This window comes from Oreochromis aureus, unplaced genomic scaffold, assembly GCF_013358895.1.
Source record: "Oreochromis aureus strain Israel breed Guangdong unplaced genomic scaffold, ZZ_aureus HiC_scaffold_42, whole genome shotgun sequence".
NCBI classification, from domain to species: Eukaryota; Metazoa; Chordata; class Actinopteri; order Cichliformes; family Cichlidae; genus Oreochromis; species Oreochromis aureus.
The window spans coordinates 56,464-80,184 of NW_024108940.1; the positions used below are offsets into that span (position 1 = coordinate 56,464).

The 23,721-nt window shown below is 42.2% G+C and overlaps 1 protein-coding gene across 1 annotated transcript; it reads right to left on the reverse strand.

Annotated features, from left to right (window-relative positions):
- Nucleotides 1–1,605: 1,605 nt before the first annotated feature.
- LOC116317228 lies at nt 1,606–11,985 on the reverse strand (the record flags this gene model as incomplete). Its single annotated transcript, XM_039607804.1, has 8 exons — nt 11,637–11,985; nt 10,943–11,482; nt 10,785–10,865; nt 10,150–10,206; nt 8,914–9,012; nt 8,774–8,821; nt 4,367–4,432; nt 1,606–1,811 (listed from the first exon to the last, which is right to left on the reverse strand). Coding segments are annotated over exons 1-8 (1,446 nt in total), but the record flags the coding sequence as incomplete, so codon positions are not given.
- Nucleotides 11,986–23,721: the final 11,736 nt, after the last annotated feature.

The window sequence follows — 23,721 nt, forward strand, 5'->3', positions numbered from 1 at the left end:
ACACATAAGATCAAATTCAGTCAACCAGTCTAAATATATTGAATTTGAATCTTACAATGAGATCATCCCATAAAAAGGCTTTCTCTCTCTCTCTCTTTCTCTCTCTCTCTCTCTCTCCTCTCTATCTCACACACACACACACACACACACACAAGATCCAATTCAGTCAACCAGTCTAAATATATTGATTTTGAATCTTACAATGAGATCATCCCATAAAAAGCCTTTCTCTGTCTCTCTCTCTCTGTCACACACACACACACACACACACACACACACACACACACACACACACACACACACAGATCCAATTCAGTCAACCAGTCTAAATATATTGATTTTGAATCTTACAATGAGATCATCCCATAAAAAGCCTTTCTCTGTCTCTCTCTCTCTGTCACACACACACACACACACACACACACATACCTGTTTTTCCTACATCGTGGGGACCACTGAGTGACAGGTGCCTGATGGGATCCACCCTTTCCAAAGGGTGTAAAGACATGATTTTCACTCCTAAATTCATAATAAATTCATCTAGAGAGTGTTGAGACTTGAAAAGTCAAACACTCTCAAATAAATTTTAACCTGAATTTTTGTTTTAATGGGGACCAGACATAACCTATCTACTGATACTGGGGACCAGTCATGTGTCTATGAGATTACAGTTAATAATACTGATCCATGAAACCTTACTATCATATAACATAATGACTGACACCCTGAATTGGGTAAATGGAAGAAATGGATGGATTGCTTTATTAATCTCATCCTGACTGCCAGATACTCATTTCATTAATTTATTTTTTAATCTGATTCTAAAATATTAGTTAGGAAGTTATGAAATTACACAAACACTATTTATGAAATTAAGGAATGTTGTAAAAGTTGAGCAAAAGGTAACATTTTGTATAGTGTTTTACTTGGTATGACTGAACATATGCTAATAAAATAATTTTAAATCAATTCTGTTTGTCAGTTGATTTTCATCAGATATGAAGCATCAGATCTGCTTTAACAGAAAACAAAACAATATTTTTCCCGAAACCACCACATGCAATGTTTTCTTCCAAACCACATTTGACGGTTAAAAGAAGTCACCTACTGTACGAAATGGGCAGACAAACTGAGCTTATGCCTTCACATAACATTTATTTCAGCCTTTTAAAGTTAAACATTCAGTCCCCTTACATCCAACAAACAGTGTATGTGTATATCTATTTTTCTATATCTCTATATACCCCACACATATATATTTATATCCCTCTCTCTATATATCTCTCTATATCTCTCTCTCTCTCGCTCTCTCTATATATATCTCTATCTATATATATCATATTATATACAAGTATAAATATAAGTATATATAAGACCGTACTCCCTGATAAGCAAGGTGGCATTTTTAGATATGTCAGAACGGGAATGTCTTTTCAAAACATAATTAAAACTAATTAAAATGGATGAGTTCCATTCTTTCAAAACGTTTTTTTTTGGCGTCCAAAAACATTGGTCTAGCACAGAACGTAAAAACATTGCAAAGGGGCAAACAAGGCACAAATGAACAATTAATAACAGGCTGATTAGGCTGTTAAACTCTTTTGCAGCTTTACGCTGCATTGCAGTGATTCGATTTTTCACATAGAACTTTACCGCTGTCCAGGTTCTGTTTTTAAGTGCTTTCGGTGAAGCCTCAATACAGGCAACGCAGTCTGACTTTCCTGGTACTTTACCAGACTCAATGAAGGACATTAGTGTCTTTTCCACAGCTTGGACCTCAGCTGATGTCCAAGTCCTCTTCTTTGATGTTCCTAAAATAGAAATGAAAGTGACTTAATACAGTTGTAATAATTAATTTAAGATAAATTAAGACAAAACTAAAAGGGTAGAAGCTTCAGTTTTAGAGTAATCACTTTCAAATTTTGCACTGTTTCCTCTTAGCTGTTGAGGTCCAGTTAAATCATGAATTTTCAGAATATTAATAAAAGAAATCTCTCAGTGAACTGGCAAATTACACATTAGGTTCTTTATCACAGTTATATGTGGATACATTCTAGGTCCCTGAAGCTGCCTACATTTTTCTATCATTTGCATTTTTCCTTGCTTCTGAGTACCTCCCAAGAAGGATGGAGGATAGATGCAAGAAAATGTAAGGAAACATCCATTTCTAACAAGTGAGGTAGCTAATCACAGTTCAGTTGTCAGTCAGCTTTAACAGTTGAGACTAACAATAATAGAGACACTTGAAAGCAGCATTGTTTTCTCCTGTATCCTGCTATCACTTTAGCACCTGTAGATAAGTAACAAGCTGCCATCTGGATTCATACTGCATCCTGCTCAGAGACACAGAATCCACTTACAGAATGAGTGTCAGTATGTACTTAAGTTCTAATTGTGAACTTATTTTTTTTTTAATAATACAAAATATTCTAGCATATTCATAATACTAGAAACCATTTAGTTTAAATGTTTGACAAAATGAAATTTCAAAGATCAAATCAGATGCTTAGAAACAATCTCCTGTGAGTAGAAATAACTTAGTTATCAGTGTTTCTTGCTGACAGACCGACTTTATCCAACACACCATCATTGGTATGAAATTCAGTGATTATGTGATGGATTAGACCAGGGTGGGCAATCTCAGTCCACGAGGGCGGTGTCCCTGCAGGTTTTAGATGTGTCCTCGAACCAACACAACTGATTTAAATGGCTTAATTAGTTCCTCAACATGTCCTGAAGTTCTCCAGAGGCCTGGTAACGAACTAATCATGTGATTCAGGTGTGTTGACCCAAGGTGAGATCCAAAACCTGCAGGGACACCGGCCCTCGTGGACTGAGATTGTCTAATCAAGGTGGGCAATCTCAGTCCACGAGGGCGGTGTCCCTGCAGGTTTTAGATGTGTCCTCGAACCAACACAACTGATTTAAATGGCTTAGTGGTTCCTCAACATGTCCTGAAGTTCTCCAGAGGCCTGGTAACGAACTAATCATGTGATTCAGGTGTGTTGACCCAAGGTGAGATCCAAAACCTGCAGGGACACCGCCCTCGTGGACTGAGATTGCCCACCCTTGATTAGACCAGTTTGCTCAGCCACTTCAAAAAAAAAAAAAAATAAAATAAAAAATCAATAATATATAAATAGGGTGGCTTGTCAGTTGGAAAACTACTTTTGTGAAGCCTGCTTCTGTGAATGTTGCCTCACTCATCAAACAGAAATAAGAGCTTTGAGATGGCCTGCAAGAGTTAGAATCAAACCAACTTTCAATTTTAAAAAAAAAAAGAACAAGAAAATTAGTGAATTAGGATGTACCCAGTGTATTTATTTGCATCAGTATGACATCTTTGTCATCAAAAATGACATATTGTGGCATGTCATATCTGATGACACTCACTACATGCTATTAAAAGGATTTTTTAAACAGTAACGCACAGGAAATGTTTGAATACATTGGAACTACCAGCCTAACAGCTGTACTGCCATCCAGAGTTGGTAAATGGGCTATAAATTTCATCTTTAACTGATAGTAAATCTGATGTCATTTCTGTTTCCATTCTTACGTTGGTAAATCATTATAAAATGCGGTCTTGTTAAGTACAGACTATTATCTCACAATGTCTGTAAAATGTAAATTTCTGCAAACTAAACCACTCAACTATGACCTTTGATGGCAACTTTATGGATGAGAAAAAGATTAAAAATGCAAGTCAGCCATTTCAGATAAACCAGGAGAAGGAGAGAGTCAAAGAAAAGGTTAGGTTTACAGGGTCTGACTCAGCATCCACCCTCACTCTGAAATGGAAAACCTGGATTACCTAGTTTTAGCCAAACATGTTTTCTGACACAGAGCCCTGATTCCTGGAATGATCTTGTCCAGAATTAACATGACATAAAGACTTTTGTATGACTTTGGTTGCTTCAGGTAAAAGTATTCACCTACTGGAGCTCTCAAAAAGAGCTGACAGAGGAAGAAGTGTTTTTCTGTTAAGTAACAACAGTAAATTCTTTGACCAGTAACAGTCTTTTGGACAAGAGTCTAATAACCAGCTAATCAACCAGAAGTAGTCAGCCTTAATAAATTTGGCACACATTTTGTCTACTGTAACGCTGACGAAAGCCTTGTACTGAAAGACCTCGTTTTTCTTACTGCCTTGTTACATTAATCATTATTAATTCATCATCATGTCATCATCAAGTCTAGATAGGTTGTACTAAGAACATTTGTACAACTTTGAAATAAAAGCATTATTAGGGTAAGAAAGCAAATCTGTGCTTATTTTAGTATAGCCTTTTTAGCTGTTGTGTGGAAAAGGGAATGGGTAAAGAAGAAATGTGGGCAAATGCCAAGCCTCAAGTCTGTGGGATACCTGCGGTAGTGTGGTCACCATCAGGCTCATCTGTGGTCCACTGTCCTTGCTTGAATCTTGGTGGTCCTATGGGAAGAAGAGTAAACTGTGTAAGTAGAAAAAATATGTACCTTGTGACCCTGGAACAGAGAAGACAAATACTGAAAAACATGCAAAATTGTGACTGAAATGCAGTACAGTCTTATCACCCTGCTACTTAACTCATCTGTGCTAAAATTTAAAATATTTAAAAAGTTTCAATATTACACTGTCAGTCAAATACCTAGTCCAGTTCTCCTTCAGTTAAAGAATGTGTGATTTTTTTTTGGCAGAGCTCTTGAAGGAAAAGAATGACAAAGGTTGAAGCAAATGATTTTACCCATTCATGGTTCTCTATATGCAGAGAATTAATGCCAACTGAACTGACGTGGCTTGAAAATAAAATGGTGGGAAAGCAGCTAGCAGCAATAGAAAAAGCTAACAGTAATAAGCATGCAAGGGTACAAAGAAGGTTACACAATACAGGCAACAATAGTGCTATCAGGCTCTTTAGAAAGTAGGTTAGAAGTTTTTTTAGACTGATCGTTTTGAGTATCCCCTACCAAAGTACATTCAGTACATCCAGTTACAATTACAGAAATTGTGGTTTTCTTGTGGATTATTGAAATCTGCTCTAGACAGGCAATAGGGACATGGAATGTCACCTCTCTGGTGGGGAAGGAGCCTGAGTTAGTGCGTGAGGTTGAGAGGTACCGGCTAGATATAGTCGGGCTCACCTCTCGCGCATGGCTTGGGCTCTGGAACCAGTCTCCTAGAGAGGGCTGGACTCTGTCTCAGTCTGGGTTGCCCCTAGTGAGAGGCGGCGGGCTGGGGTGGGTATTCTAATATCCCCTCGGCTTGCTGCCGGTACGTTGGGGTTTTTCCCGGTGGATGAGAGGGTTTGTTCCCTGCGCCTTAGGGTCGGGGAAAGGGTCCTGACTGTCATCTGCGCTTATGCGCCGAGTGGCAGTTCAGAGTACCCAGCCTTCTTAGGCTACGTTCACACTGCAGGTCTTAATGCTCAATTCCGATTTTTGATCAAATCCGATTTTTTGTCTGCCTGTTCACACTACACATAAAATGCGACATCAAACGCTCTCCAGTGTGAGCGCTCAAAGCGACCCGCATCGCAAAAGAAGATGTCACACAGAACTCGCTCTGTTTAGACCCAGAGCAAACAATATTGTTTGACTGATTGCCCTTAATATAAAGAATTCGGACTTTATGTTTCCAGATTTTTGCTTTAAGTTATTTTGTTATTTACATAATAATGTAGATGACCTAATAATGATCGTTTTTGCTGTTTTAGAGGAGCGGTGCTTCAAAGGATAGTTGCAGATTTCTGTCAGAATCTGCAGAAAATACAGTAAAAATAAAATGTTCACATTTCTCCAACATTGTCTTCCCAACAGTTTCACCGGATGGTAGGAAATCGTTCGCGATGTCTTCTCCGGCGCTGATAATTGGCGTCTGTCTTGTGTCAGTGGCGTAAAGACGGATTTAATGCGACTTGACCGTTCACACAGCAGTCGCTTTCTAAAACATCGGATACATATCGGATTCAGTACCACATACGAAAGTGACCCAGATCGGATTTGAAAATATCGGATTTGTGCCGTTCACACTGTCATACCATGATCGGATACGGGTCGCATAGGGGGAAAAAATCGGTTTGATGCGCTTTCGCCTGCAGTGTGAACGTAGCCTTAGAGTCCCTCGGGGGGGTGCTGGAAGGTGCCCCACCGGGAGACTCTGTTGTCCTGCTGGGAGACTTCAGTGCTCACGTGGGTAACAACAGCGAAACCTGGAGGCGTGATTGGGAGGAACGGCCTCCTGATCTGAATCCGGCGGTGTTTTGTTATTGGACTTCTGTGCAAATCACAGTTTGGCCATAACGAACACCTTGTTCGAACATAAGAATGTCCATAAGTGCACGTGGCACCAGGGCGCTCTAGGCCGCAGGTCGATGATCGATTTTGTAATCGTATCACCAGACCTGCGACCATATGTTCTGGACACTCGGGTAAAGAGAGGGCTGAGCTGTCAACTGATCACCACCTGGTGGTGAGTTGGATCAGGTGGCGGGGAGGGCGCTGGACAGACCCGGTGCACCTAAGCGCGTGAGTGAGGGTGTGCTGGGAACGTCTAGCAGAGGCCCCAGTCCGCGAGATCTTCAACGCACACCTCCGGCAGAGCTTCAACAGCATTCCGAGGGAGACTGGGGACATTGAGTCCGAATGGACCATGTTCAGCGTCTCCATCGCTGAAGCTGCTGCATTGAGCTGCGACATAAGGTGGTTGGTGCCTGCCGTGGTGGTAATCCCCGAACCAAATGGTGGACACCAGAGGTGAAGGGAGCCACCAAGCTGAAGAAGGAGTCCTATCGGGCTTGGTTAGCCTGTGGGACTCCGGAGGCAGCCGACAGGTAACGACAGGCCAAGCGGAATGCGGCTCGGGCAGTGGCTGAAGCAAAAACTTCGGGTGTGGGAGGAGTTCGGAGAGGCCATGGAAAAAGACTTTCGGACTGCCTCGAAGAGATTCTGGCAAACCGTCAGGCGTCTCAGGAGGGGAAGCGGTGCTCTACCTGCACTGTGTATAGTGCTGGCGGGCGCTGCTGGCGTCGACTGAGAAAATTGTCAGGCGGTGGAAGGAATACTTGAGGACCTCCTTAATCCCACTGACACGTCTTCCGAGGAGGAAGCAGAGTCTGGGGATGAGGGAGTGACCCGCCAATTTCGGGGCGAGGTCACTGAGGCAGTTAAACAACTCCTTGGTGGCAGAGCCCTGGTGTTGATGAGGTCCGCCCGAGTTCCTGAAGGCTCTGGATGTTGTAGGGCTGTCCTGGTTGACACGCTCTACAATGTTGCGTGGAGATCAGGGCAGTACCCTGGACTGGCAGACCGGGGTGGTGGTCCCCATCTTTAAGAGGGGAGACCGGAGGGTGTGTTCCAACTACAGGGGATCACACTCCTCAGCCTCCTGGGAAAGTCTATGCCAGGGTGCTGGAAAGGAGAGTTCGTCCGTTAGTCGAACCTCGGATACAGGAGGAACAATGCGGTTTTCGTCCTGGTCGCGGAACACTGGACCAGCTCTTTATCCTCTCAAGGATACTTGAGGGTGCATGGGAGTTTGCCCAACCAGTCTACATGTGTTTTGTGGACTTGGAGAAGGCATTCGACCGTGTCCCTCGGGGTGTCCTGTGGGAGGTGTTCTTGGGGAGTATGGGGTGTCTGGCCCATTGCTACGGGCCATTCGATCCCTGTACAACCGTTGCAAGAGTTTGGTTCGCATTGCCGGCAATAAGTCGGACTTGTTCCCGGTGGGTGATGGGCTCCGCCAGAAACTGCCCTTTGTCACCGGTTCTGTTCATAATTTTATGGACAGGATTTCTAGGCGCAGCCAAGTGGCGGAGGGCTTTCACTTCAGTGGCCTCAGAATCTCATCTCTGCTTTTGCGGATGATGTGGTTCTGTTGGCTTCATCAGGTGAAGGCCTCCAGCTCGCACTGGAGCGGTTCGCAGCCGAGTGTGAAGCAGCGGGAATGAGGATCAGCACCTCCAAATCTGAGGCCATGGTTCTCAGCCGGAAAAGGTGGAGTGCCCACTCCGGGTCGGGGATGAGTTCCTGCCCCAAGTGGAGGAGTTCAAGTATCTCGGGGTCTTGTTCGCGAGTGATGGGAGAAGGGCCGGAGATCGACAGGTCGTGGTGAAGAGGGAGCTGAGTGTAAAAGCGAAGCTCTCAATTTACCGATCGATCTACGTCCCTACCCTCACCTATGGCCACGAGCTGTGGGTAGTGACCGAAGAACGAGATCGCGGATACAAGCGGCAGAAATGAGCTTCCTCCGAAGGGTGGCTGGCCTCTCCCTTAGAGATAGGGTGAGAAGTTCGGCCATCCGGGAGGGGCTCAGAGTAGAGCCGCTGCTCCTCCGCATCGAAAGGAGCCAGTTGAGGTGGTTCGGGCATCTGACAAGGATGCCTCCTGGGCGCCTCCTGGGTGAGGTGTTCGGGCATGTCCCACCGGGAGGAGGCCCAGGGGCAGACCCAGGACACGCTGGAGAGATTATATCTCTCGGCTGGCCTGGGAACGCATTAGGTATTCCCGGATAAGCTGGAGGAGGTGGCTGGGGAGAGGAGGTCTGGGCTTCTCTGCTTAGGCTGCTGCCCCGCGACCCGGCCTCGGATAAAGCGGATGAAGATGGATGGATGGATGCTCTAGACAGTCATACCAATCAAAAAGTTATCAGGTTTCCACAACTGAAATATACCCCAAAAAAAAGAACTTCTATACTCTCTGTGCTCCTGTTTGGTTTAATTCTACCAATTTGTAAAAGCAGGTTTCAAAAAGGAAGGTGGGGGCCTTAAAGTTCTGTAGTTTGTGTGTAAATTACCCATTTTAGTGGCATCAGTGTCAGACTCCTTTTCCTTTGTTGAAGTTCCTGTTAACAAATTGAGATAGCACAATCAAAATTCTGTAATTTTTTTTTAGGTATTTGTGAAGCTTGCTTAGAGGCTAAATTAAGACAGGTACCTGAGGCAAAACAGGGTGTGCGGTGGGTGTGAGAAGTACCCTCTTTAGGGTCATCAATGTCAGATCCTGTCTCCTTTCTTCTCTTAGGTGTTGAGGATCCTGTTAAAAAAATATATAAATATATATACATTTTAAATTTCTGTGTTTATAACAACCACAAAATAATTAAAAAGGTACCATCTGGTTAGTCTGCTGTAGGGATGGGTATCGTTTAGGTTTTATCCGATACCGTGCCAAACCGGTACTTTTGAAACGGTGCGGTGCTTAAACGGTGCTCAAACCGGTGCTTAAAGAATGGAGAACACAAACTTTGTCCAAAACCTCTCATGTTCAGCTGTTTTTTGTAAAAGATAACAATGTTAGCCTTTTCTGCAGCTATAGGGCATATATGGTCTCACTCTTGGCTGGAAGTAGTGCTTAAACAATGGAAAAAAAAACAAACTTTGTCCAAAAACATCTCATGTTTAACTGTTTTCCACTTTTTCTTTGGTCATTTTAGCCTTTTGGCCAGGGTGAAGGGGTATCTGGCATCAAACAAGAAGACAGCCGCATGTAACTACGACGCTGTTTGCTAGTTCACCTTACATGCATTAATGTAATAATGTGGTTAGCATACTCAACGTTAATTACACACGAACAACATGAAGCTACTCACGCAGAGGAGAACGGCTGCTGCTGCCATCATCATCCTCATCATTTCTGCTACGCTGACAGGGCTAGGGGCCAGGACTCTACTCTTTGGGTTTTGGGGATGTTGCTAACTCCGGGTCCGATAACAGGCACCACACCCGCAGTAGATGTGCACGGTGTGAGGTCTTGCAGCAAGCTATCAAACACGGCGCATTTCTCAGCTTTAAAAAAAAACGCTATGCGTCGCCAGGTGTTTCATCAGATTTGAGGTGTTACCTCCTTTGACAGTATCACAGTATCAGCTTAAAGCACTTGTTGCAGGCTGCTGAGTTTGCATCTTTGCTGTGAAGTACAGCCAGACTTTTGACCGCTTCGCCTTGGGCATTTTTAATCTGTAGCGCGCTGCTCTAAAAGAACGTGCGTACCTGGCCCGCCTACTATCCTCGGAAACGTAAAATGATTGGCTAGAATTGGCTCAGGAAAAAAAAGCACCGAAATAAAGCACCGAAATGTGCGCTGCTTTTCGGTCTGGTTACTACCGTTTATGTCAGAACCGGTGCCATCATGGCACCGGACACCGGTACCCATCCCTAGTCTGCTGGATACCTGTGGGTGCTTCATCAAACTCATCAGTGGTTGGCTGACTTCTCGATCTTTGGGATCCTTTGACAAAAAGTCAAAAGTCAAAGAAGTCAGTAATGGTATATGGTTGAACTGTGTGCCCATTCAGCCTTCACACTACGCAATGTATTTTTGTTAGAGGTATTAACTGTATGTAAAGATGAATGGCATGTCTCCACATCTTTGCATTATTCAAATATTAAGCCATAACAACAAGCGCAGACATCTGTTGCTTATCATTTGGATCAAGTGTCTGCACAATAGTGATGGGGCAGTGCAGCAAGGGATACAGTTCTTGTCCATCCGCCTGCCAGAAACAAACTGAAATCAGCTGTCAGTAATGACAGCTCACAGCCTTTTATAACATTTAAGTACACTTCAAACCAAACTGATCAGAAAATTTAACAATTGAACATACATTCATGTGATAACTAAGTAAAATGAGAGAAACTCTTTGGAACAATTTGGCATGTACTTTGAGGTTTCAGTTGTCCCCTCTGTTAACAGTCTGCCACTATAAGATTCCACGTTTTTGCTACAAATTTAAAAACTATCAATGTCATCTATTTTTATATGCAGTAAATGGCTGGATGCTAAAAACAGTTAAACCTGTCACCTACTCGATGTTGAGGAGCTGAAAGATGACTCCTTTGATGCATCCGTCTCTGAAAGATCACTTTCCACATCTTCCTGCATTTCTTCTGTAAAGCAGTGATAAGAAAACCATGTAGCACAAAAGACATTTACTCTGAAATAAAAATAAGAACATTTTGTTTACCATTGGGATTAATTTGGATTTGATCGAGGCTCATTCCCTTGAAGTCTGACAGTCGGCCTTGTTCTAGAGCAATGAGCACTTTGCTGACTTTAGCCAACTCAAGTGTTCCTTCAGGCAGTCTATAGTACTCCCTATGGACTCTGATATCATGGCCTAGAAAATTTGCGAGGATGTCCATCTCATTGTCTCTCAGGTTTAGGACTGTCGACAGTGTGGACACATGCTTTCTCAACTTAGTTGAGGACAGTGTTTCTGGATGCTTCGCTCCACATTCCTTTGCAATCTGTCTGATGGCATCCGATCCCCTGAGGTGAGTGTCTGCTTCAGGTCTAGAGAAGAAAAAGGGATTTTCATCAGACACACCACAGGTCCGCCGATGTGAAACCAAGGCTTCCATTGAGGACAGCATGTCTGGTGTTAAGAGGATAGGAACTTTTCTGTTCCTTTTCCCTCTTATTTCGATGCGCTGGAAATGGCGACAAAGTTTTTGTTCAAACTCTGAAAGTCCTACTGCCAAATCCGAATGGACTCCTGAAGTGTCTCGCAGGGGTGAATGCAGTTAGTGGCATTTTGATACCTCACCCTCTCTCCTGCGATTAAACAGTATCACTTATAAAGAGTCAAATTGGCCAGCATTGACCAGTTCTTCTTATTGGGATCACTGGCAAGTCTGGTTTGGTATTCTTTTCTGTACCTATCAAGATACATATGCATGGTTTTACATCCTCGGTGAAAGGGAGGAGTTGAGGAGTGTTCCATTTTCCTTCTTTTAGAGTTTGCAGGGCACGAGATGAAACACACACATCCCATTTCTTCTCATAAAGATCCCGGCTTCTCTTCAGATTCTTAAGAAATTCCTCATCATGAAAATCTGCCATCTTTGCTTCACACTCAAGAATATCTGCAATCTTCTTGAGACTATGGCCCAGTTTCAGAGCCAATGATGGAGCTCTGTAGATGTTTTTGTCTTCATCAAAGCCAGCCACATCCTTCACTGCTTCAACCACAAACTTGAAATTTGAAGGTACATAGAAATCCTCCATTTTTTCAGTGTCCCTGCTTCCCGTGGCGCAGAAGTAATCGTCCTATTTCTCGCATTTTTGTCTGATGTACTCATGTTTGGTCTTGTCATGTCCATGTTTTGAATACAAGTGTTCTCCTAGTCTCAAGATACTTTTCTCCTCTCTGATGATGTTTCTGACTTCATCCTGATGCATAACACTGACCAGTTCCCAAACCTTTCTGCTGACACCATCTGGGACAGGCTGTGCAAAGGCACAAAGTGACTGGATCCGACTTTTGCCTGGTTTTGCTGTGCTGCACTTCTGTGAAAGCTTGCATCTTGAAATATGTCTCCATAATGAATGTCTTTTCAGCAGTGCCTGGCAGTTAACGCAGTGCATGTAGTCATTTGGCTTCACTGGTTTTTAGTTTGCTGACTTGGGATTAGTGTCCCAGAGCCAGCTTTCAGAACCTCAATATTATGTGCACGGTTCCCCTTGTTTCTAATGAGGTCAAAATGTAGTTTGCGCTCCTTTGATTTCAAAGGAAAACTGATTGCTTCTGCTACAGCCAGTTCACTGCTGTGCTTGCGTATTAAGTGCCTTGCCATTTTATGGCACTCCTGTGGACAGTATAAGCAGTGATGCTTTTTACTGTATACTCTAGCCCCATCTTTCTTTTTTTGCAGCTTCATCACAAAAATATTTCCCTGGTTAGGTTGAGAGCTTTCACTTTCTACTGTCTCATGGTCCTTACCGAAGATGTACTTGGAGTGTTTTTCTTCCTGGAAGTCTTTTGTGACTTCTTTGTTTTCTTAATTTTCAACAATGGGACCCTTTTGCAGGACTGTCAAATCCTCTGAACTGCTTTCATTCCCTGAGTCTTTTGATGGAATATATTCATCATCAGTGCTTTCAATACAACTTCCAGAAGCTTCTGGTGTGTCAGCCACCTTGGAGATTGACTGCAGGTATTCACTGGTAAGCTGAAAAACCAGATAGAGACATTTATAACTAAATTTGCAAGAATAATTACCCAGGTGTGAAAATCTTACACCGTCTGTGAGACCCCTTCAACACCTTCATTAAAGTGAACTTGAATTTGTTTGAACTGTTACCAGCTTAATGAAGGGTTATAGGATTTAGTCATTTTCATCAACAACTTTGGCTTTGTATACAGAAAGACTTGTTTACCGATAGTTTCAACCCAACCATAATATTAACAAGGAAAAATTAGGGCTGGATGATACCATTTCAGCACTACCATAAGAATTCACAACTGACAATCAAATGTCAAATGTTTGTGTCAAACAAGATACAAAACCCCCAAAAACAACCTGTAAAATAATTATTGAACAGAACTGTTCAAATAATTGGATGAAAACTCCTGTATTTTTTCTCTCTCTCATTACTTTACATTTTACTCCAAGGAGGCAGACTTGTAATTTCTAAAGTGCTCTTGAGCAATAGTTCTCCAGACATTCGGAAGGTTTTCAAAGTTTTTCTTTGGACATTGTCTACTTTTTCACTCATTGGACTCCAGTCCTTGTACCTGACCATTTTCAGAGGAATGTTTTTGCACAAAAAGAAATCGCAGCCATGAAAACATAAAAGGGAGGAAAAAAAAAAAAGATTACCTACAGCAGATCAGTATCTCAAAGTCTTGTCATGTTTGTGGTGCTTAAGAATGGTTATTAAAGCAGATGAAACTGAGAAGATGCTGAGGTATGCCGAATTACACAAAAACTGGACTTAAAAACAAAATCACTGGAAACATGGCTTGTGGAGTAAAAAAATCCAAAATTGAATTTTTGTTTATAAGTCATCAACGTGTATGCAGGAGGACAGCAGAGAGGTTTAACAGTGAGGGTCTACAGTCATCTGTTAAACATGGTGGAGGCTCTGTCATGGTTTGGGGCAGCATGTGTTGGAGATCTTCTCAAAACTGATGAAATTATGACCAAAATTTAAAAAAATTGAAACATTAAAAGTCATTTATTTGCCTCCCAGAGCCTGGACCTTAACATTATTGAAGCAGTGTGGAGTCATCTGACAGAACAGAACAAAATGCAGAAACAGCCAAAGAGGACCTTTGAATGTCCTTCAAGAAGCCTGGAGAACTATACCCATATTGCTAGTAAAATACAAAGAATGAAGAGTGGCCCAAGATTTTTGTTAAGTACATATAGTTTAAAAATTGCAATGCTGCAATGCCAGTCTTCTACAGTAAGTTAAAGCCCTAATAAAAGTGTGGAAATAACCAGAATTATGCAAACTTACAAATATGCTGTCAGTTCGTTTGAGTGATGGCACATCTGGGTCAGCAGCATCAGAGTATGAACTTTCAGGAGTGATTATATCGATGTCAGTATCAGCATCAACATCAATAATTATTTCCTATGGAGAGGGGGGGATGTAAGACATTGACAGCAATGACTGTAATACATCGAGAAAGATATCAAACCTGATTTTTAACTTCTCAACCCAAAGCGAATTAAGAAACAATTTTTACATTTAGAGTTCTGTAAGTAAACTGTAACAACCTCATGAGTTTGATCTGAATAACATATCTAGAAATTTTAACTTCCCATACATTTGCAATCCTGTGTAGACTTATGCTGACTTCACCACACCAGGAAAAAGTTAATTTCATGAAAAATTCAACTCAAAGATTGCAAAGCATTAAAGCTGAAGCAAAAGCCACCCATAGGCCAGATTGAACCTCCCTGTTGTTCAGTTCTCTGCCAGGCCATGTGGACAGTATGTGACATATAGACAGTACATGCTAACTAACAAAACAGTGAATGCATGGTCAGGGCTGTGTTTGCTGGTTCTCTTTAAAACTGACAGCTTAACTCACTCTAGCAAAAACCTGCAAGTTATGAAAAAGTTTCAGAGCTACTTATGGTCATATGGGATAAGCTAAAAGTGCTTATTTGACACATACCATGCTCTCAGATGATGTTGGTAGCTCAAATGAAAGATCTGACACTGAGGTCTCCCCTCTTGATTAAGACTTGCCGAGGGCTTTAAAATAAAATTAAAAGGACATGTATTACCATGTCTACATACATAATGTTAATGAGGAACATGTTAGATAAGATGTGTGGTAAAGCATACTTGCAATTTTGAAAGTCATGCAAGTCAATTCAGCAGTTTGCACCTTGAAAACACTAAATATGAATGATATCTAATCCACATCAGAAACAGTACAGACAATTCTGGCTCTCCTTCACTCCTTTACCTCTCACACAGGATGGGTAACAAGAACTGGTATTGAAGTACTGCCATTGGCTTTTATTATTTGTTTACTCAATCCAAAGTGTTGAATGTGCATTTTTAAAATTCCTAACAATCCTGAACTGAAAAATAAGCATTCTATAATTAAGAAGCAGTACAGCGCTGAAGTACGTAGCTCATGACCACAATAATTATATCTTAGTTATGAAAAAAAGGTAACAGAATCACTCCTGTATCTTGTTTAACCATGTCAAGTCTTTGTTCCACATATCGATATGATAACCGAACATATAACATATCTAGGCCAAATGTAAACACTTAAAATCATGGAAATATCTGCCTTAAAACAATACAACAGAGCTTGCCTTTAAACTTAAAATGCCTTTCAGGGTCACTGGACTAGTACATTTTTAGGTAAATGAGAGATTTGTTTGGTTTCTTGTCCTGACTGGCACTAAAGCTGTGTCCCAAAACGTCGGCTGCATCCTCCTGAGGCCGCATTTGTAGACCGATTACATCACAGCGACGCCATGAAGGCTGTCCCAATTGTGAGACTCCTCCGAATCTGGCCGACAAATCGTCCTCCTTTTCCCCAGATTTGAAGGATGGGTCGGGTGTATCCTTTGTGCCCCACCATATCCCAGAATTCATAGCGCGGCCCGGCCGATTCCAGTTTCCAACAATGGAATTAAACTTTTAATATTAATCTTATTACTCTTTCTGGGTCACAAAATAAACTTTTAACATATTTTCAGGTGAGAATGTAGCTGTGTAAACTTCAAATATCTGCTCAGTTTATCAAGAGATCACATATTTGCAAAAGTGCTCCTTTTTAGAGACTTCTGTTACCCAGCCGCTCGATAGCTGACCGGAGGGTTCAATGGTCACTCGAGACAGCTGAGTTTATTAAACGCCAACGAGACAGCTGGTGACGCAAATCTGAATGCTAGACAGTCCCGTTTTACAAGCCTCGCACTTCCGGCCTTCTCGGTCGTTGAAGGACCCGGCCCACGTAGACTGCGAATGCCGGGTCCTCCGAATGATGCGGCCTAGGTTTTGGGACACAGCTTGAGTGTCAACATACTTTGCACACCATCTTAATATACAACCGATTTCTAAAGAATGCAAATTTTTATTAGGTTTCATGAGCTGTGGAGGATAAAGTCACTTTAGCATTAGATATAACTGTGGAAAATTAATTGAGTGTGGTTTAAGGGGGGTAATGAGTTATGGATTCTCAATCATGAGGTACATCCTGAAGTCCATTTCATTATCACTACTGTGGGCTGTGCTCTTGTGCTTGTGTGTCAAGTTCTGCTTCTGTCACCTACGCGTGTGTGAACATAACCCATCTTTTATACAAATTAGGCTAACATGCAGTGAAAGAAAGGCAGAAAAGCCACATAATGACTGGCAGCTGTCTCATTTATTTATTTATTTATTTTTGATCCCAGCACCACTGCTAATTTTTCATCTATATCTACATGGTAAACTGTTAAACTTGTAGAGTACTGAGCCTGTTATATACCACAAGTTAAAATCAATTTGTTACTTACCAAAGTCTTGGCAGCTGCAAGCTGCTTAGGTGAGAGCTGGGGTTGTGATGAAGTCTCACCCTCTTGGTTTGTTCTCTCCGATGGCTAAACATTACAGAGACAAACATTTCTTTTAATAAGGTTCACAAAAAGGTGATTAACAAGACCAAATGCATCCTCTGTTTTATTTAAACCTAATGCTGTGTAAGAAAACACAGCATTACTACACATACCTTGGTTTTGAAGTCTAAATTCAGAAGGCTTTAATTACAGCACAACCAAAAAGAAAAAAAAAAACTTTCTATTAGCCTATAGTTGACTAAACATGGCTCCATCTTAAAAAGTGGCCCTCAGTACTGTTGTAAACTAAGCTGTAGACAATTTCAGCTTGCACTGAGTGATGGAATGTACCAAACATTTTTTCAAGTACTGTACAGAAGTACAAAAAAAAATGAAAAGCTGAATTTCAGATCAGCCAGGCTGATAACACCCCTGAAATACATGTAACTGTGTACACACTTTGCTTTTATGTATATATTTGATATTGAAGTACATTATTTGCCAGGTAATATTTATGATACTTAGATACATATATCGGATATTTAAGAACTTAATGATGTATTTACATGACTGCCTCACTTTTTTTACCAAAGTACTAGTTTACTACAAACTTTTACATTTTAGTTTAGAATGACATTTGGGTACATCTTCTACTTCTTTATAAAAGGCTAATATGTCTTGCTTAAATGTCAGTCCTGGGTTTGTACACTATTCCCCCTCCTCCGACACTTGGCAAAAGCCATTTTAAATTAGTTAACTAAAGAGCTGACACAATGCTAAAGTTGCTTGGCTGAAACTCGGGCGTTAGAGAGACACACACACACACAAAACTTCAGCACCTGGCTTTGGTGAAAAAAAAAATTATCTTTTCAGTACACCTGCGTAATCAAACCAACACACCCCTACAGAATGTTTTGGCACATGCATTCATACTGTCACAAATCTAAGTCAGAAGCACCACTGTATTTATTAATATTGTAATATAGGAAAAATCAAAACCCTATCATGATTACCTGTGTTTGGTGTTTTAAGGGGTCCATGGCTCTTGACAAGCATTTATCATGATGGTCTCTCAGGCGTTGCAAACGTGCCTTCAGTCTGGTGGATTGTTTACTCTGGAGGAGGTAAAACACAAAACAGCTAACATAACATGTCCATACCTGAAGTACACTAGTTTTATACATCAACAAGTAAGAAATACACAGTGATAATGGGGATAGTATTTAAGGTGACATCAATAGGTCTAATCACATATGTTAGTCACTATAAAGACATGGTGCAAATATAAATTCGGTTTTATAAAATCAATCTTTTGAATATAAGTCAGTTTAAATTAAGCTGTGCAGTAGTCTGTTCACATGCTTAATATTGTTAGTTTTATTTATCTTAATTTACTATGATAGTAATTTTATTATTTAATATTTTTAGTACTTCATCGTTTGTGATTAACAGCAATCAAGCCACTGCAGAAGGAAAATGTATTTTTTTTTGTCTATCAAAAACAATCACAACAAAAATTAAACCACCACCAAATTACTTTCCACGGCTGAATATTTAACTGAGGGAAAAGTCGGTCCACCTGCTGCTCTGGTACTGTCGCTGCCCCGCTACCTCACGCATCGTTTTGCATATCACGACACAACATTACACGTTAGCCATTTCTTAGCTCGTCACGACAATAATTGCATTATGAACTTGGGTCCTCGACAGCCAAAGCTAATCCAGACTCCTGGATTAGCTTGGTGGTCTGTCTCGCTGCTCCGACTGCCACCCTCCCGCCACGAGAAAAACTTGGCGCTTTAAAAGAAATGACTCTGTAGCTGCTTAGCTTGTTTCTTGTTGTGAATACTTCAGGCCTATAGTTGAACGAAGTTGTTCTAGAAATTTACTCACCATTTAGAGCTAACACTATTGCTAGCTACTCATTAAGCTCATTGATTGCCCATTAAGCGTTCATTTTCAGTCCCACAGGCGCCCGAATATTACGACAGTACCTAATAAAAGTGACCAAAACAGACATTCATGACTGCATGAATGTTAAAATATCAACTAAAAACTGTACAGTTTAGGAGAATGTCGTCGAACACCCCATTAAGCTAAGTCACGCAAGCATTAGCAAAGCATGCTAACTATAGAGCAAACTGTCGGCTGCAAACACTTCACTTTGCCTAATTATTAAGTAAACACTAAAACAGTTTGTTTAATGTACTTACCACATTCATCCCTTCATCCTCTATTCTCTGACTGTCGGCCATCTCCACTTTCTCTCTGTCACGCTTCTTCATACTTCCAGCCGTCTCCTCTCGCCTCCGAGCTACGCCCGCGTCTGGCTGCACCGAGCACGCGACTAATTAGCAACACCTGCAAGCCTGTGACTGCGGCGGGTGGGGATGGGAATAGGTAAAGTGAGGACCGCAAAAGTCAGGAAAAGTGTGTTTTCCCTACTGCGGCGGGTGGGGGATGGGAATAGGTAAAGTGAGGACCGCAAAAAGTCAGGAAAAGTGTGTTTTCCTCATCCCTTCCTTCAGCACCAAAATGTCAGCATTAGATTGCTGAACTTGTGTTTTAACAAAATATTAAAGTATCCAAGAAAAACTAGTTTAATATGGTTTTAACATCCAAAATTATTAATTAACCTTTTATTGACCAAGCATAATTTAGGCCGCCTGGACTTTTTTGGTAATTTTGACTGTAAAAGGGTCAGAAACCATACTATAACTGAATGCTTTTGCCCCATTTTTTAGAATAACCTCAGCCTTCAATATCTGGCAGCCATTTTATATTATTTTATTGTTATGAAAGTGGAACAATAGTTTAAAGTGAAAAAAAAAAAGAACTTTGCGATTTATAGTGGAAACTGATATTCAACATTAAGTCTGTGAAGGTTCTCAGTCATCCAGGTCATCGTAGTCAAAGGAGCTTGCAAAGAAAAGCGTCTGGAGTTCTTTAAGTTGCTTAAAGACGTTTCACCTCTCATCAGAGAAGCTTCTTCAATTCTAAGGTCAAATGGTGGAGAGTCCCAGATTTAAACCCAGTGGGAGTATCCCGCCAAAGAGGGACAAAAGGACCCCCTGATGATCCTCTAATCACATGAGCCAAGGTTCAACATTAACAAAATACAACACAATATCAACTTGTAATATGAACTATACTAAATATGATATGTACAAAAATGTTTTTTTAGCCTTGTTCACTCAGTTTTTAATTGCTTTTGACTGTCCTTCCCTGCTGTTTGTGGGGACAGCAAAATGGTTGGAGGTCGGTGCTGGTGGGCATCCTGATTTCAGAGAAAAACCAAGGAGATGAGCACATTTCACCTGCTGATGGATTTCCAGAATTTAGAGGTGGCTGTACACCAGGGGTTCTTTTGGGATAAACCTTGGTGGCTGGGGACCACATCAGGGTCTTCAGTAGTTTTCCAGCGACAGCATGGTGACCGACTGCGAACAGGATTCCCAGAAGTTCGATCCTCTGTCGACGAATCTGACCCTGGGTGACACTCCTCTCAATACAGAAACCAGAAAACCAGCAGAAACTTTGGAGTCCAACAAAGCAAAATCCCGGCAAGAGGAGTCCAAAACTAAACAGATGAGCTGGGAAAACCAAAACCACAGAGTCCAAAAACAAAGCTCAGTGGGCGATCAGGAGGCCAGTGGCTCAATAATACAAGACGGTAACTCCGGGGCCAACCCAGAGGTCGATGGCACCAGGGTCCAAGGTACTTAAGTTCAGGGGCCGACCAGGAGGCCAGCAACAGAAACCAAGTAGTTCTGGAGGCCGGCCGTGCAGAAGGCAGCGGTGGCAATGTAGGCGATCTGAAGGCCAACCGCGGAAGGCAGCGGCAGCATCGAGCATTTCAGGATGCCCACCGCGTCGGCGACGGAGTCCAGTCAGCGACCTGGAAGGTGGCCGCTGACACCAAACCACACACGGACAAGGTCGAGCAGGCTGAGCCGGACGTGGGCGAGGTAGCGGTGTGGCAGGACCAGGACCAGGCGAGGCAGGACCAGGCGACAGCGTGGCAGCCACAAATGATGGAGTAGGTGGCGCTGCAGGCTGGATGGATCCCTCGGACCCTCCAGCGGGAACAGATGCAGAACCAGCAGGCACAGGGGACCTCTAGCAGTGTTGACACTGGCTGGAGCTGAGCAGCACATTGGCTTGGCTAAGGCAGCGACAGCGGGATGCAGTCCTCAGAGTGCTGAAAGTGTTCACTAATACACCCAGCAGAGGATGGAGGCAGATGGGTGAACTCGCTGGAGCTCTCAGCGGGTGATGACGGCTGAGACTGCTCAGTGGAGTTCCCAGGTGAGGTAACTGGCACTGGCGTCTTAGCGTCCAGGGATCTAGAGTCGGCTGGTGGCTGACAGTCAGCCTCTGGGGAGGCCCTGGAGGAGCTACTGTCTCTAACATCGCCAGATTTTGAGAACCAGCATAAGTATTCATGACGTGTTCCCTGCGTGGGATGAGTCATTGAACCAATGAGTGGAATGACAGCTGAGCTAAAGGTGAGTGAGCTAGGGGCTGAGCGACAGACTGAACAGGCAGTTAAACTAAAGGCTGATCTGCAGACTGGACTGATGATAAAAGAAATGGCTGAGGTGCAGGCTGTGCTAATAGCAGAGGTACAGGCTGTGCTAAGTGGAGCTAGCGGCAACACAGGAGACTGAGCTAGCGGCAACACAGGAGGCTGAATAACAGACTGAGCTAGAGATGAGTGAGCAGGAGACTGAGCAGGAGACTGAACTGAGGGTCACTGAGCAGGATACTGTGATAATGACTGAAGTAATGGTTGAGGTGAAAATGGAGCTACAGGCCGGGCGGCTAACTGGGCTACAGGCCGAAGTGGTAGTTGTGGTAGAAGCGGATCAGTTGGTTGAGCAACTGACTGAGCTAGTGACTGAACAGACCAAGCAGTGAGCATTTCTAGAAGTGTGGCTGAGTCCTCCTTGCCTGGGCTGCCCATGCAAAACAGTTCAAAATAGAGCCTCGAACATGTGGGAAAACAGCCAGGAGAAATTAGACTTAACAAGATGGAGGAAGGAAAACTACAAACACTGACATAAGTCATGGACCTTCAAAATAAAGCAGTAAATCCACGGACAGAACTCAGAGGTACAACACCAACAGAGAACAGAGGGAACACAGAATACAGGGACCTGAGAGACATGAGACATGACTGGGGAACAAGAGAATAAACACAAGGGCGGAACTAAACCTACAAGCTAGAATTCACAATCCCAGAAGAACAAGAGAAAAGAAACCAAAACCCCAATAGTCACGAACCATGAACCAAAAGGAAAACAGACTAATAAAGCATAATACAAAATCAAACACTGGGCCACAGGCCCAGGACAGTAACAGACGCAGGTTCTGGTGAGTTAGGGACTGCCTGCCGCTGTAATCTACCAATGCTCAGGCTGGATCGCCAGGTATTCTGACCATAATGCTGCATGTCGCTCCAGGACCAGAAAATGTGTCAGAGTACCAGTGACCCAGACCACCTGGCCAACCTCCATAAGTGGGGCACTCATTGCTGAAATGGCTGGGTCACCCACACGTCTCTGTTTTGTATTACAGAGATAGAATTTGAAACTATGCAAAGCTAGCATATTGCTAGGTGCTATGGCAATCTGTGTTCAAAATATTTTATTTATTTATTTATTTTTACAAAACAGGATCGTCTAAAATTTTGGGAATACAAGTGGACTGTTTTTGTTGGTGTTTAATTGAAAAGTTAAAGATTATTTGACGTCAATGGTGAGTGGATTTAACTTCTATATCACTTTTTATTTGCTTATACTCTAATTTAGAGGATGTAGTTGCTGTTGTGCTTGAATCTCAAAATGGTTGGCATTATTCAAACTGCAGTAAACAATTTGAACAATGTGGGTTGACTTTGCATAATACAGTGATGCGTTTCCTGAATTTGTTTCTAATTTGTCATCAGTATTTTGGCTGAAAATGCTTATTTATCCCAGTTTTATTGTTTCATAAGTTGACCATTTATTCATTTAAAAATAATAAGTATTATATACTTTAATGATTTGATATTTTGTCTCCTTAAATGATATCAGTTGTGTAAAAATCTTAAGAAAATGAAGTATAATAAGTAAATGAGCTCCCTTAGTAACTGTGGTACAAATAATTAAATAAAATAGAAGTCTGGTCACATTAAAGTGGGCAGGCTCTAATACTAATAATAAAGGAACAAAGTGGTATCTTATAAATACTTTCATACTTTGTCAGAAAAGGGATCCAATAGATGCAAGTTTACACACTGCAATACCATCTTAGACCACTGGGATACACAGTTATACACACTGTCCGGAAAATGTCCCCACGGATGCAAATTCACACACTGCAATACCACCCATGGTCACTAGGGTATACACAAAGTTGTGAAAATTGAATCTGTGGGGACCATTTTTTTTTTTTTGAAAAAAACTTCACCAGGCATATCAGCAGCCTGTTTTCTATTGAATGCAATGGTTGTGCCCGTGGGGACCAGGGCTCGGTCCCCACGGGAAAAATTGGTCCCCACGGCGTGACTGATATCTCAGGTCATGGACCCCAGGAGGATAGAAAAAAACGCACACACACACACACACACACACACACACACACAGATCCAATTCAGTCAACCAGTCTAAATATATTGAATTTAAATCTTACAATGAGATCATCCCATAAAAGGCTTTCTCTCTCTCTCTCTCTCTCTCTCTCTCTGCTCTCTGTCACACACACACACACACACACACACACACAGGAGAGAGAAGTAAGTTTCTAGCTCAGTCAAGCAGCCTGGGAGCTGCTGAATTTGAATCCACCAATCAGAGAGCCTGTGCACTTTTTCCCGCCAAAACAGGTGCAGCCGTTTTTACACACACAGAGCACAGAGACAGGATTTCTGCAGTGTATTTCTCATAGTGAGGATTCCTCT